The sequence below is a fragment of the Lontra canadensis genome, unplaced genomic scaffold (genome assembly GCF_010015895.1).
Source record: "Lontra canadensis isolate GAN:19392208 unplaced genomic scaffold, GSC_riverotter_1.0 scaffold29, whole genome shotgun sequence".
Taxonomy (NCBI): Eukaryota; Metazoa; Chordata; class Mammalia; order Carnivora; family Mustelidae; genus Lontra; species Lontra canadensis.
The window spans coordinates 334721-350760 of NW_022631023.1; the positions used below are offsets into that span (position 1 = coordinate 334721).

The 16040-nt window shown below is 52.2% G+C and overlaps 1 protein-coding gene across 1 annotated transcript in view; it reads right to left on the bottom strand.

Annotated features, from left to right (window-relative positions):
- PCNT (pericentrin) overlaps nt 1-15284 on the bottom strand; it is a 113399-nt gene extending 98115 nt beyond the window's left edge. Inside the window, exons 1-3 of the mRNA XM_032865506.1 lie at nt 14904-15284; nt 11741-11944; nt 7892-7987 (exon numbers count right to left, since the gene is read on the bottom strand). Of these exons, the coding sequence (XP_032721397.1) occupies nt 7892-7987; nt 11741-11944; nt 14904-14960 (357 nt within the window). The 5' untranslated portion in view covers nt 14961-15284. The remainder of the gene's footprint in view (nt 1-7891; nt 7988-11740; nt 11945-14903) is intronic.
- Nucleotides 15285-16040: the final 756 nt, after the last annotated feature.

Sequence of the window (16040 nt, forward strand, 5' to 3'; positions counted from 1 at the left end):
TAGCCTCCGTGAAAGCAGCCAGACACACACTGTGCGGTTCTGCGAACATGAACTGTCCAGAACAGGCAAATCCACAGGGACAGAATGATGGCCAGTGGGTGCCAGGGGCCGGACGGACAGAGGAATGGGGAATGACTGCTAATGCGTATGAGGCTCCTTTCCGGGTAATGAAAATGTGTTGGGATTACACGGTTGTGATGGTTGCACAACAAAATGTATCAAAAGCCACTGGTATATATACTTTAAAATGATAAGTTTTATATACATGCATCGTATCTCAATAAAAGTAACTATGAAAGAACAATCAGGCTGTTTAAGTGGCTTAGAGTAAAGCAGAAAACCCCAGAGGTGTTGCTAACGGACAGCAGCGTGAGCTCCCCAGGCTATCTGCTCCTCAGTCAGGAGTGACGCTTACGGGCAGGAAGACGTACTTAAGACGCCTGCAACGGGTGGTACCAGTAAGAGCTCAATGAACCTGAAGAGGTAAAACTGAAATATCATTTTATAGCTAGTCAATCAGCAAAAGCTCGTGGTAATATTGATCCTCAGTGTCACCAAAGTCATGGGGAAACAACCAAACACGTCAATAGCAGAGTAAGTTGGTGTAACTTTTTCTTATGAGCAATTCTGACAACATATGTCAAGCGCCATAGAAAACGTTTCCGTCTTAATATTCCCAGGTCTGGGGGCACCTGGGCGGCTCAGGTGGTTAAGCATCCGACTCCTGATCTCAGCCCGTCCTGATCTCAGAGTCGTGAGTTCAAGCCTCACGCTGGGCTGCACGCTGGGCTCCACGCTGGGATCAGAGCCCACTTAAAAAAAATTTCCCAACTCCAGGAACATTTTCAGCATCAGCAATCCAAAGGGAAAAGAAAAGCTACAGGCTTTCTGTGAGCATCCCAGTCTCCCCTACCCTCCCCTGCAACCAGCCCCATGCCAGGCCTAGAGAAGACCTTGCCTGGACCATGCCCAGCCAGGAGCAGGCCCCGCCCCCCCAGAGCAGGCTGCTACAGCCACAGGCCTCCCACCTTCCCCTCCCTGACAGCCCAGACCTTTCTCTGGGGCTTACTGAAAAGGCACCTCAGACTCAAACCAGACTGAATTTTCCTGCCCAAGCCAGGGCTCCTCCAACATTATCCACTTCAGTTAACAGCACCCCCAAACCCTCACAGTCCTATTCCTGCCTCCCATCACAACAACCCCACAGCAGCCCAAGGCCAATCCTGGCCACCCTCCATTCCCATGAGCACAGGTGACTGGCCCCCACGGTCACTCAGCCTAATGTGAGGTCAGTGGCTTGGAGGCCAGATGATACATTCAGAGAACAAATCCAACCTTGTCACCCCCTTGAAAAACTCGGTGCATCTGCTGCTCTTGGGGAAAAATCCCTGAAGGGGGCAGTCCCTCCTGCTGTCCCACTTGGCACTTGCCTCGTGCACCAGGGGGCCCCTGAGCATATGGACCAGCTCTGCCTCCCCTCCTTAAGCTCCTCTGGGACTTCCCAGCCCTGATGCCCACCCCCGCTGCTCCCTGCAAATGTCGGCGATGCCCAGGGGTCTGCCCGATAGCTGTGAGGCACAGCGCGCCTCTACCTGTGTGGCTCACCGCGTGGAAGCAAACCATTCCAAGGGGAGTGTTAGAGCCCATTAAATATCACTATGGGTCCTTCTTCAAATTAAAGGGTTCTTTCCAATGGTAAAAGGTAATATAGGAGTGTCCAGTTTTAAACATAAAAGGCAGAATCTTAAAACATTTTTGCTACAAACATCAGAATTGTGGGATAAAATATAACAAAAATGACTCTAAATGCTCTCCAGGAGGGAACCCACCAGGTGCCAGACAGGAGGGACCCAGAATCTAAAATGATCTAGGGGGACAGGGACACGAGAGGGCAGCACACGCTCCCAGAACTGGCAGCTTTGCCGGGAGGGCAGTTAGAAATGAGATGTCGGACACAAGCAGGTGCCCTGAAGGCCTGTGCGGCAAGACAGGACGCATGTCTTCACTGCCCAAGGGTGGGAAGGCCAGGTGTGGGAGGCCAGGGAGCTGACCCACGTCCAGATGCCGAGGCAAAGGCAGCGAGGTGGGGGCGTCTCCCCTGAAACGTTAAAACCCAGGCCTGCTCATCACATGTTTACAAACGTATACATGCCATGAGATGCAGAAACCCCCACGCCAAGACACTGACGTAAAAACAAGTCCCAGCAAGGGCACACAGGTGGCTCAGTCCATTAAGTGTCTGCCTTCAGCTCAGGTCATGACATCAAGGTCCTGGGATGGAGTCCTGGGTCCAGTCAGGCTCCCTACTCAGCGGGGAGTCTGCTTCTCCCTGCCCCCCGCTTGCTGCTCCCCATTCTTGTGTGCGCTCTCTCTCTCTCAAAATCTTAAAAAGAAAAAAGAAGTCCTAGCAAAGGGCTGTTCCTGGGACACCTATCAGATACAAATCTGGCACCCGTCCGGAGGGGCTCCCACAAGCGAGGGACACAAGATATTCTCATGGGAACCACACAAACACCTCCATAAAAGCGAGCACACACAGGCTACCCCAGGAAGTAACAGGAACCTGCAGGACAAAATATTAAAGAAGACCTTCAGCAGTACCCGCAGGTGGTCCCCACAGAGGTATGCAGCCCCAAACGAGCCCAAGCCCTACAGTAACCTACAGAGAGGGACGGACCACACCTCTAAACACTGGGCAAAATTCAGACCAATTTGCTCATGAAAAGGTACAGCTGCACTTAAAACAAAATCAGCTTCAAAGTATCTCCAGGGAACGTTACATGACACAAAATGATACCGCTGTCTTTAAGGAGTCCAAACAGAATAGGTCCCGAAATACAGAGAGCAGAGCCAAAGTCAACACCTCAAGAGACGGATCTCGGAGCCGATGACACACAGATGAACAGAGTCAGTAAAGAAGAGAGAACCCAGATGAAATCTGTCAGGGTAACCAAAAGAAGGAACGTGCAGAAAAGAAGATGGGACAGGTGCACATGAGAGGAGCTCTGAAAACCGCCACTGGGATTTCGGGCCCCTAGAGAAAAAAGGGCCAGACGCTGTGTGTGGAGATGCCGCCTGGAGATCTTCTAGAAGCAACAGACACAAGAGCCCAGGTCCCAGGTCGCGCTAGTAAAATGAGATGTGCACATCTCGGCCTAGGAAAGTGAGAGTGTGGAAGGCCAAGCAGGAAGTGTGCAAGGCGGCGGCGGTGAAGGGACAAAGGTTCGGTGGGCTGGCTGTGGACACTGAAGCCGGGGCAGAGCCGGGCAAACACCCAGCATGCGACACACCACCACCCATCTCCGAGTCCACGCCGGCAGGGCTATCTTTCAGGAACAAAGGGAAAAAGCCAAAAATATATTCAGGAAAACATCAACTGGGAGCATGGGCGCAAGAAGGGTCTCGCCGCAGGAAATGCTAAAGAGTGTCCTGCAGACAGAAGGGCGAGGCCCGCCGTGCAAGCCTGAGAAAGAGCAAAGGAGGAAGAAAATGGACCTACAGTGCTAACCCTATACAAGAACTGACACTAAAAAATGAATGACTCCTTCCACCATGCGGAAGCAACCAGGTAAGCAGGTCAACGAGCACATCCACGCAGTAAAGCAACCAAAAGAAGGGGGTCCTACTGTAGAATCAGCCAGCACGAACCTTACGTCTGTTGTGCTACAGGATTCAAAAAGTCAGACCCAAAAGGCTACACATTCTAGGATCCCATCTGTACCACAGAAAAGGCAAAGTACAGAACGGACACAGGCAGGCAGTCACTCGGGGCTGGTGAGGGAGGGGAGGCTGACAGCGGGGGTGGGGGGCACAGGGAAACTTGCAGGGGTAGAGCTGTTCCGTGGGGAGCCCCATGGTGCCGGACTGGATCTGGGGCCAGCAGGACGCGCTCAAGCTTCCTTTAACAAGTGTACGTAAGGACAGACAGACACAGAGTTAACCGCAGTTAGTTGATAACCGCACGCGCACGGACTGGTGTGCCCACGCATCCGCTGACTGACCCAGCAGGGACCGCACCCGGCGCCTCAGTCTTGGTTTCTAGTAGCATCAAACGAAAGGAACCAGGGCCCCTCGAAGAAACGTGTGACTCCAGAACTGAGGCAGGGAGCGCAAGACGAGCCTGAAGAAAGCCAGAACGTGCTTCTAAGACAAAGGATGGGGCATGTCACCAGGACGCAGGGGCCGGACTGAAAAAGCTCCAGTGGCCCGAGCCGGAGCACTTAAAGCCACAAAAGAGATACGACGTAGCTTGAGGTTACAACAGAAAGTGTAACATAAATACACGTGAGCCCACGCGGATATCAATATGTGATTAAATTAATCAATGGGGGAGAAGAGGCAACTCTCCCTTACAGAAGCATCACAAACAGAATGTGTGGCTGCCCCTCCCTGTGGGAGGCGGCACGTAATTTCTGTCCCTTGAAGAGTGTGCTGGGCCCAGTGGCTCCCCCCCGAAGAGGAGAGTCTGGAGAAGGGGAAACCCGGCTGACCCGGCCTGGCAGGAGGCGGCTACAAGGGCACGTCGCCTCGGTGGTGAAATCCTTATGACGACAATCATCAGAGAAACCCAGACTGAGGGAGAGTCCCTGAGTAGCCGACCAGTGCTACTCCAGATGGTCACCAGAAACTGAGACACGGTCAGAGGCCTGAGGAGACGAAGGAGAGGCGACTGGGAGTGATGCGGTCCGGGGCAGAGTACCCGACGGAAAACACTCGTAGCTAGAAAACTCCTGGGACCCAAGCGAGTCCGTACGCAGTCGGCAGTGACGCTGCAGAGTTAAGGCCTCAGCTCCGACACGTGTGCCCACGTCCACGATGCCAGCAGGACAAAATGGAGTGAGGGAGTACGGGAATGGCACCCACTCCGCAACTCTGCTGTAAACTTCTAACTCTTCCCAAACTAAAAGCTTATTTAAACCAATGAACGGCTGGATAATAGAAAGCTGAACGAACTGTGGGACCAAAAATTATTTTTAAAAAAGGAAAGCAGGGGCCCCTGGCTGGCAGATTGGTAGAGCGTACAATGCTTGATCTCAGGATCGTGAGTTCAAACCCCACGCTGGGCACAGAGTTTACATAAACAAATAGGAATGTGACACCCATTAGGATGGCTACTATAAAAAAGAGAAAACAGGTGTTGGTGAGTATGTGCACAGCCGGTGGAAATGTAAACTGAGGCAGCCACTGTGGAAAACAGTGTGGAGGTTTCTCGAAAATTAAAATTAGAACTACCATCTGATTTAGCACACTTATTGACATAAACCGCCAAAGACTTGAAAGCACAGTCTCAAAGAGGTATTTGCACACCTTATCCACAGCATTACTCACGATGCCTAAAACGTGGAAGAGACTCAAGCATCCTCCCCCAGATGAATGGATTACCAAAAAGCAGGCTAATCATACTAAGGAATATTAGCCTTAAAAAGGAAGGAAACTTTGTCACAAGCTACAACACATATGAACCTTGAAAATATCATGCTAAGTGAAATAAGCCACTCGCGAAAAAAAAAACCAAACACATAGTCCACTTACGTGTGGTATCTAGAATAGTCAAAATCAGAGACTGAGAAAGTAAAACGGTGGCTGCCATAGGCTTGGGGAGGGGGAATGGGGACGTACTGTTTAAAGGGAACAGAGTTTCAGCTTTACAAGATGACAGAAGCTGTGGAGGTGGACAGTGGTGATGGCCGCATGACATTATTAATGCATTTAAAACAAATGGGCTGTGCACTTAAAAATGGTTAAGGAGCACCTGGCTGACTCATTCGGTTAAGTACCTAATTCTTGGTTTTGGCTCAGGTCATGATCTTGGGGTCTTGAGATCGAGCAACTTGTCAGGCTCTGTGCTCAGTGGGGGGGGGGGGTCTGCTTGAGATTCTCCCCCTCTCCCTCTGTCTCTCCACCCTGCTCTGTGCATGCCCCCCCATCTCTCTGTCTAAAATAAATAAGTCTTTTAAAAAAAAATGGTTAAGATGATAAATTTTATGGTAAGTGTATTTTATAATAAAAAAATAACAAAAACATACACTGAAAGACTTATAAATGGAGTTTAAATATTCTAAGATCCTTATACTTTCAAAAACCAAAGTTACTGATTAAGTTTACACATAGAGAAGTATAAATGTTCTATTTAATAAGCTCACCAGTAAAAGAACAGAAACTGAGTATATTATTACTTCAAAATGGGTGAAGGGAGAATTAAAAAAAAAAAATCCCCTGATAAAAAATAATCCAAAGCCTTGCCCCTGCAAAAGGAGAAAAAAGGAAATAAACAGAAAGCCTAAAAATGAAACATAAGCTCAAACACATCAGTGATTACATTAAATGTAAATGAATTATACTATCCACCAAAAAGACACAGACTATCAGAATAATTTTTAAAAATCAAGCCCCCGGGCGCCTGGGTGGCTCAGTGGGTTAAGCCGCTGCCTTCAGCTCAGGTCATGATCTCAGGGTCCTGGGATCGAGTCCCACATCCGGCTCTCTGCTCAGCAGGAAGCCTGCTTCCCTTCCTCTCTCTCTGCCTGCCTCTCTGCCTACTTGTGATCTCTGTCAAATAAATAAAATCTTTAAAAAAAAAAAAAAAAAAAAAAAATCAAGCCCCCACTGTTAAGCAGGACATAAACTGAAACACAAGGACGCAAAGCTGTTGGAAGGGTAAGGACAGAAACACACCAGTGCCACGTCGGACCCATTTACACAGCGTTCTAAAGCACAACTGCCACGGAAATCAGGGTGCAGCTGACTTTGGGGTCGAGAGAACACAGCAGCAGGCCCAGCACTGTCACGTGTCTTACCTGCGGGAGGATCATGTGGTGTTTATTGCGTACTTGTTTGTTAGGCTGTATGTACATTTTATGCAGTTTCTACTTTTCCACGTACATGCTGTATGTCACAGGGATTATTTTTCATTTTTTGTGTCACAGTTTAAAACAAGTATAAAAACATGTATTTTAGGGTGATCCTTGTGGACCCCACCAGAGACGATTTTTCCAGGCCCTGCCTATGATCCAGATCTCACCTGCAATAATACAGATTAAAAACCAAGCTTGCTCACTGTCTAAAGTAATGTGAACTGAGTCCAGCTAGAATCCAAAACTTAAAATACAGAATTTTGGGGCACCTGGGTGGCTCAGTGGGTTAAGCCTCTGCCTTCAGCTCAGGTCATGATCCCAGGGTCCTGGGATCGAGCCCCGCATCAGGCTCTCTGCTCGGCAGGGAGCCTGCTTCCCGTCCTCTCTCTGCCTGCCTCTCTGCCTACTTGTGATCTCTGTCTGTCAAATAAATAAATAAAATCTTAAAAAAAAAAATTAAAAATAAATAAATAAATAAATAATACAGAATTTTAACACAACACTTTCAAACCAGTCAATTCAGCATCTAATGAATTTTCTTCCAAATGCTAAAACAAAACAAACAATTAATAAATGTAATTAACCCAACATATATGGAATTCATGCCAGGCCCTGTGGCAGAAACAGACCCCACACACACAACTGACTATGGGAGAGATGAAGGCCAGGCCCAAGGAACACGCCACAACATTTGGGCAATGAGAAAATGAGGGAAGTCAGACATGACCACCAGCCTCAGTGCATGAAAGGCAACCTTCTCTCTTCAACATCAGGAAGGAAAGATCAAAGGTCCCAAGGAAGGGAGACGGAGGCTCCATCAGAAGGGTCCCCAGAAAGACCTTCTGTGCAAGGGTGACACCAAGGAAATGAGGCCTGCAGGGGAAGCTCTGTATCCAACTCTCTTTGTTCTGAGCTTCTACTCTTGAAGAGACAGGACCCTTCAGATACTGAGTCCTCTCTCTGGTTTGGATTTCCACCACAAGATGGAGAAATCCTCTGACAAGGAACACACTTTAACAGAGAACCCTGAAGAATACCTTTGTGATATCCTCAGGCTGTTCCAAGTGGTCGCCATCCAGCTTCTGCTGTGGCTGCTCCGAGTGCCCTGTCCTCTCTCCACTGGGGTCCTCCAGCTAAGAAGGAAGGGCCAGAGAAGAGCATTTACAGCAACGTCCAGAGCCGCAACCTCAGGCCTTCCCACCCACACACCCAAATGCCCACACCAATTCCATTCCCACCTGCTCAAAATGCACGTTCCTCCAAAAACAATCCTCAAACCCTAAACATTTTTTATGCAACCATTTCCCTAATGATGTTACTGCCCTTCTATTTTTTAAGATTTGACTTATTTATCTGGGGGTAGGGAAGGGCAGAAGGGAAGGGGAGGAACAAGCAGACTCCATGCTAAGCGCAGAGCCCAACATGGGGCTTGGTCCCAGGATCCTGAGATTATGACCTAAGCCAAAACCAAGAGCTGGATGCTTAACCAACTGAGCCCCCAGGCGCCCTGCTGCTCTTCTATTTAATGAATTCTGCCTCATTTCACTGTGCATGACACTTAAATTACCAAATTTTAGTTTCTCAATAAATTCTAATCCTTCAGACACGTGCATATTTCCTAAGCTCTTTTTATTTAAGTTCAAATATTTCCTCAAGATTTTCCATTTTTAAATAGCTTGTTTTATTATAAGAATACCGTAGGAGCGCCTGTGTGGCTCAGTTGGCTAAGGGTCTGCCTTCAGCTTACATTGTGATCTCAGGGTCCTGGGATCAAGCCCCGCATAGAGCTTCCTGCTCAGCAGGGAAGCTGACTTTCTCCCTCTCCCTCTGTGCCTCCCCCTGACTCATTCTCGGGCTCTTGCTATCTCTCTCTCAAATAAATAAATAAATAAAATCTTTAAGGGAAAAAAAAAATACCGTATATGATACAGAAAACACACAAAATATGTGTTAATCAACTGTTACATCACGTTGCTGGTAAGGCTTCTGGTCAACAGTAGTTATGTTTCGGGAAGTCAAAAGTTATAGGACTATTTTCAACTGCATGGGGGGGGGGGGTCAGTGCCCCAACCCCCTTGCTGTTGAAGGGTCAACTACATATCCAAATATTCTAGTTAGTAAATTTGCTTTACACAGGAGTGAGGATTAGCAATTCTGAAACTAATCTGTGTATATTTTAAGACTGAGGAAGTAAGTGAATTTATTGTAGATAGGACGCCAGGTTTCTCACTATTGGTAAAAGGAATTAAGATAAGGAGAGGGGTGAGAAGCTAGAATGATTCCTATGATGTTGGATGGGAACTGAAGGCACTAGTGTAGACTCATGGTTTTTGTTATACACAGAGACTGACAAAGAAACAGAGACCTAGCTCTCTGTTAAAGCAGCCTGGAACCAAAGACACCCCAATAGCAATGAGCACACCTATCATCTGGATATTGGTTTCTAAATACCATTCTCCACTAAAAGAAACCAGAGCTCCTTGAAGAATTGGCTGATAACAGTCTGAAAAAGACAAAACAAACTTGGGAAATCTCCGTCCCAAAATGCAAAGAACTAAGGTACCAAAAACGAGGACATGTAGGAAAGGCAGATGCCAATTCAAAGGCACACCCAATGGCCAAATCTCTGTATGTCGGCAACGAAATAGACACTGGTGTGGTTGCTGTAGCGGAGCAAAACCTCTAACAGAATAAACGCAGGGCGCCTGGCTGGCTCAGGGGTGAGAGCGTGACTCTTGATCTCGGGGTCAAGTGTGTAAGCCCCATGTTGGGTGTAAAGTTTACTTAAAAAAGGGAAAAAAAAAAAGAGAGAGAGAGAAATCCCTAAATCCACACTAGCATACACAACTGGACACACAAGCAGACTAGAGGGAAACAACAGCTCCTCACAGCAGGACGTCAACACATGGAGACAGAATGACAGACACAGAAATCATCATTTGGCCGACACCACCATAACAACTGCTGCAAGCAACAATCACCAATGGAAGGTAAAATTAGTGGAGGAAAGCAGGAGAAATAGGGCTTTGCAGGGTCTCTCTCTTCCCACAATACACTTACTAACTCCAAAGTTAAAAACAGTGACTTCTCTATCAAGGGACATCTGGCAGGTCCCATAGTAACTCAGTGATCAAAGCTGACCTTACCAGTAGTAGTGAGACTACCACGTATCAATACCACCTGCATGGAGCAGGGAATCCTCACTTCTACCCTGTTCTCACCAAAACTTATAACCTGATTTTAATCAGAAGGAAACATCAAACAATCCCAAACTGACAGGCATTCCACAAAATGACTAGTGAGGGATCGCCCAGGTGGCTCACCAGGTTAAGCTTCTACCGTCAGCTCAGGTCAAGATCCCACGGTCCTGGGACTGAGTACGGCATGGGGCTCCCTGCTCAGTAGGGAGTCTGCTTCTCTCTCCCCCTCTGCCCCTCCCCCTGGCTTGTGGGCGCACGCTCTCTCTTTCTCAAATAAAAATAAAATCTTAAAAAAAAAAATACCTACCAGTGACTCTTCGAAGATGTCCAACTTATAAAAGACAAGGTAAGACTGAGAAAGTGTCTCTGACTGGAGTAGACTAAGATGGCAGGACGCTGAGATGCAGTACACAATCCTGGCCCGGAAAAAGGGCAGCCGTGGGACCAACAGAGAACCCTGAACACGCTCCATCCATTAGCTCACAGTCCTGTTTCAGCGTGAACTGAAACAGATTACGATCATCGTGCGGCAACACAAGACGTTAACACTTCAGGAATCGGAGCGAACGGTGTCTATAAACCCTGGGCTAATTTTTGCAAATTTTTTGTTAAGCTGAACATTATTTCAAAATGAAAAGCTAAAATATATAGAGCACTTAACTTAAAATTAAAAAACTTCTCTGACTTGAAAGCAAAAATAAAACCACCATTAATGGTCATGAGCTCAAAAGTCATGAGCTTTTCTCCTCAAGGAGCCGTGGAGAAAACATGCAGGGAAGAGCCCTGGAAGCCAAGTCTCAGGCCTCTGGGTGTGGCACGTTCACCTGCGCGCGGAGTGATGGAGACGCGGCCGTGAGGGCGGCGACCCCACCCCAGGACAAGCACAGAGGAGGACGGTGACCCCCAGGCCTGCAGTGGGGGATCAAGCTGACCCAAAGGCTGGGCCCCCAGAGTGCGGGCCAGCTGCCCCCACCAACGCGGGAGTACAACAGTGACGTCTTCCAAATTTCTAAAAGTAAAATTCTAGATGTGTAGGTAGAATATCATAAATTTACATGCTGGCAATGATGCCATTTTTCCAGTAAAGCAGGCCAGACGCATCAGGGGTTTTCGTCAAATTCTACCCTCAGCCACCAGTATTCCAGCCGCTCCCAGCAAACACTGACCCTGCCCCTGCTCCGCCGCACACGGCAAGGGCCCTCGGTAAGGTACCCAAGAAGCCACAATGCAAGCCCACCCACAGGCGACCAGGAGGCCAGGTGGGCCCCACACCTGCCCCCGACTGGGCCTCAAGCAGAGAGCAGTGCCTCGTCCAGCAAGTCGCCACTCCCGGAACGCCTCCACCCAGGCCTTCTCCATCCCGACATTCAGAGAGAAAGTGAAGAACAAAGACGGGAGCGGATGAAGGAATATTATGGTTTAAGTGTCCAAAGAAAAGCCTGTTAAAGGGGCTGATACAGCCACACCCAGGGAACACTGATAAAATCTCCATTACCAAAGCAAGAACCAATACCGACGCTTGCCTTCAGTCAATCCAAAATCACAGAAGATAAGACATTACTAGGAGTGAAAACAAAATACATTCCCTTTTTCAATAAAGTGAAACTCTCTTTCCCGACCTCTGACAGGCAAAAACAGACCAAAGTTGCTGGTGCTGTGAAGTTGCACCGTGCTGAAAACACCCACCTGCGCTGCCTGTGCTCCCTCGGGGGTGTCACTGCACGACGAGTCTTCGCAAACGTCCGCTCTTCCCAGGAGTCCACCATCCTTGGTGGCTACCGGGCCCTCCTCCTGGACAGGCGCATCGACAGCCGGGCCCTTCCTCTTCGCCGTCTTTTTCTTCGGATGCGCACAGTCACCTTTTGTTTTTCTCTGTCGGAAGTGAGCAAGCTGCGCAAAAACGTAGAGAAGTAGTAAAGGCAAAGGTAAGTAAGAAAAAAGTAACAGAACCACAAAGCCAGTGAGCTGGTGGGGAACATGAGGCTGTGGGGCTGGCTCAGTGTGCTCGGCCAAACCTCGCCAGACCCACAGATCAACCAGCAGATCCCTGTCCCACAAACCCTGCCTTCATTACTATCTGCAACGCCAGCATTGAAGTTGAGAATTCTACCCGAACAGTCCCAGAAGAAGAACTGCTAATTATGCCTGTACACAGACAAAAGAAAGCAATACGGCCAACGGGCAGAAGAGCTCTTCTAGCCCCTGGCAGTTCACAGAAAAATACAATTGAAAAAAAAAATACATCTATTTAAAAGACTGATAGCTTTATCAAGGCATGCTTAAGGTTTAAAACTATGTAAATGCTAAATCTCTTTTTGCTCCCATTTTCCCCCAATCGAGGAAATACATAGGCGAGCCAAAACTTCTTAGCCACAGATTCTGAGGCAAGATACAGAAATAGCAAAAAATTAATTAAGCCAGGTCAATCTACGATCCTCCTTTATGGAATCAGATGTTCTATTTTCCATGACACAGCTAACAGTGCACCAGGGACCTCCACAGAGTGTCACCCATCAGAAGACACAACCGAGCTCTGCTCAATCCCTCAAACTGGAGGGTTTTAGACTCTGTTCCCACACCATCTCCCGTAAGATCTTACTCGAAGGTAAGAGATCTAACATCAGCTTTTCCCGAGACACTAGCTCCTTCAAATGACAGCTGTACTCATAAAAGCAAATGCATTTAACAAACATTTGTGTCAATGCAGAAGTGCACACTTCCACAGACACAGAAAAATTACATAAGGCCACTTACATGAGAAAAACCGTGTCTGGTCATCACAGCCTGCCTTCCAAACCAGCCCCACATTCCTCCTTTTATGCCCACTCCGTCAATTCTGTCCCCAGGTTCCCTCCCACATCACCATCCTCAAGTCTGGCCTGGGGTCTCCAGCAAGAGGTGCCCTGCTTCTTCCTGCAACGGGGTGAACCTTCCTCATCACCCCCAGCGCTCCATCAAGCATGTTTATGCTCACACACTACGGCAAGCTCGGGGGGAAAAACACGTCAAATACTGAACTCCGGCTCAGTTTTGTCTCCTGGCCCATGTACATGCCAGGCACATGGAAAGGAGAAAATCAGGCCACCACCTCCCTCCTCAAACCTGTCACAAGTTCTGCTTCCCAGGAAGCCTGAATGAGGCCACCCTGTCCTCTCCCTGTCACCCTGCGGTTAGGCGCTGCTACACCAGTCACTACGTGTGTGAACGGCCTCGTTAATGCAGTGGCCCTGGGGTTCCCTCCAAGGGAGATCAGCACTGAGTTATCTCCACGAGCTGGTCCAGATTCAAGTCCCAGTGTCTGGCCTGAGCTCACGCACGCAGCAACATCCTGTGGCTCTACCCGCTCACGGGAGCCACCGCAGGCACTCTCCCTCATCCCTCGGCCAGTAGGTAACTCACTCCCCGGAAGCAGCCAGAAGGGGGGCGGGGGGGAGGGCAGGGAGTCACAGCCTAAGTGCCTGTGTGCTCCCCTCTGCAGCCACGGCCCGGGTCATGCCGGCTCACGGCTCAAGCCCCACAATATGCCCCTGACAGAGAGTACCAGTGTTGACGTGAAAACGCGGGCAGAGGCAGGAAGACCCACGCGCCCTGCAGCCGCCCGACTCTGGAGCACAGAGCTCCCCAGGGCTTTCACAACCTAGCATCCCCGCACTCTGTCCAGCTGTGGGGCGTCCCCAGGAAGCCCGGCGTGAGGGGCTGCCACCAGCAGAGCTCCTCGCCCAGCCCTGAACAGCAACGAGGCCGCAAGAGCTTCTGGACCCTGGGCTGGCAGCGGGCACTCTGCATTGTGGACAGGCCATGCGCTCCTGGCCACCACTCCAAAACTTCTCTCATATTAAAAAAAAGTTGCAGGGGCGCCTGGGTGGCTCAGTGGGTTAAGCCTCTGCCTTCAGCTCAGGTCATGATCTCAGGGTCCTGGGATGGAGCCCCGCATCGGGCTCTCTGCTCGGTGGGGAGCCTGCTTCCTCCTCTCTCTCTGCCTGCCTCTCTGCCTGCTTGTGATCTCTGTCTGTAAAGTGAATAAATAAAATCTTTAAGAAAAAAAAAGCTGCATAATTCCAAGTGAAACGCCAATCTGCACGTGGTTTTAAACGGGCGGGAATGGAGTCGAGCCCTGGAGAGAGGTAAGTCACGGCCCCTACGAGTGGTCCCCGAGCCCCGAGTTCTGGGGGACCGGGCCGCGGCAGGTGCAGGTGCACGGCTGTGCGACGAGCCGGCCGTCCAGGACAACGAGGACGCGCGGGGTGGGGGCGGCGCCGGCCCCTTCACCGCCAGCCCGGGCTCCACTTCCTACTGGGGACCGCGCGTTCCTAGGCCACCCGTGTCCATCAGGGCGCTACTGGCCGAGACGTCCCGGCGCCTCCAGAGGCGGCCGCGCCAGCTTCCCTGGAAACGCGGGAAGGCGCGGGAGAGCGCGGAAAGGCCCCGGGCTGGGGCGGGAGCCCGGCAGGCCGCGCGCGGCCGAGATCTGCCCCCACCCCGCCCGCCGGCACTGCCCCTCCCCGCCGTGCTCTCCCACGGGCGTCCGCCCCGCCCTCCGCGCAGGCGCAGCCCGCAAAACCCCCCGGCACGCCACGCGCCTGGCCTCCTCGCGCCCGCCCTCCCCGCACGTCCTCGACCGGTGATTGGCTGCAGCCGCCGTGAGGGCGGGGCCGGGCAAAGGGCGGCGGATTCAAGATGGCGGCGGCCAGGAGGCGGCTTCCAGCCGAGTCGGCGGGAAGGGCTGGACTGTGGTGGCGGTCCCTTCCTGCCCGCACCCGCTCCTAGCACGAACAGGCGCAGTCACCGGAACCCGCCCTTGGGAACCCACGCTGGGACAGCGGGGGGAGGAGGCGGCGCTGTCGTTTACCTTCGCTCTCCCGGCCTCCACCTTCCTGCGCCGCTGCTCCTGCTCGTCTTCTTCCATGCCCTCCACGGCTTCTCGCGGGGCGCCCGAGAGGTGACGGGGTCGAAGGCCGCCGCCTTCGCTCTATTTACACTCCCTCCCCCTAGTCTGGGCTCGCCCTCCCCCCGCGACAACTGTCACGCAGACGTGAGCCCGGCTCCGCCCTCGGCGTGCGCCCTCCGCCCGCCACCAATCCCGGAGGGGGTGGAGGTCGCGCTCCTGCCCTCGCGCACGCGCGGTCAGGGTGGTGCGACCCGGGTCCCGCCCCTTCCGGCTGCTGGCCTCCCATTGGCGCGATGATGATCCCGCCTCCCAGCAGGACCAATGGTGGAGCGCGGAGGCCTCGGCTGTCTCTGTGATTGGCCGGGTTTAAAGGAGTCCTCCGTGCCGGGTGAGAGAGCGGCGGGCTCGGCGCGGGCGCGCAGGGCGGTTACGTTCGCGTTGCCCCACGGGCCGCACCCGAGCTTCGACCGCCCTTGGAGCGAGCGCGGCCGTGAGCCTTCGTCCGCGGTCCTGTTAGCGGGGAGCGAGGCGTGGCCGCGGCCCGTCCGTGCAGGTGGCAGGCTCAGGGGCGGCGGGAGCCCGCCGGGAAGAGGCCGCAGCGTCGCGGGGCGCAGCCGTCCCGCACCTGCTGTCTGCGCGCGCTTGCTGCGCCGTGCGGGGCCTCGGGCGCGCGCCTGCCTCCCGCCGGCGGCCTGGGCGCTGGGGCGGGCTCCGCGGTCCCGGCCCGCACGTCCGCGCTAGAGCAGCGCCCGGGGACCCCGCGGGAGCCGCCGCACGGGCGAACCGCACGGGCCTGTCCTCGTAGGGGCCGGGGCCGCGGGGCGCCCTGCCGAGCGGCCTTCGGTGCCCTCGAGACGTGGTCGCGGTCAGCCGGCGTCGGCGAAGGTCGCGCCTCCCCTGACGGCGGCGGGACGCGGGCTTGGAGCGGGGCTGCCCACGGGGACCGCGGCCGGAGGGCGGGAGCGGGAGAGCCGCGCTGGCCTTGCCCCAGGCAGTGCTGCCAGAACGCGCCCTGGGCTCTGGGGCTCCTGCTCGCCTGTCCCCGCGCCTCTGCCTCGGCGTGTGCGGGCCGTGCGCGCCCCGCGTGCTCCCTGGTGA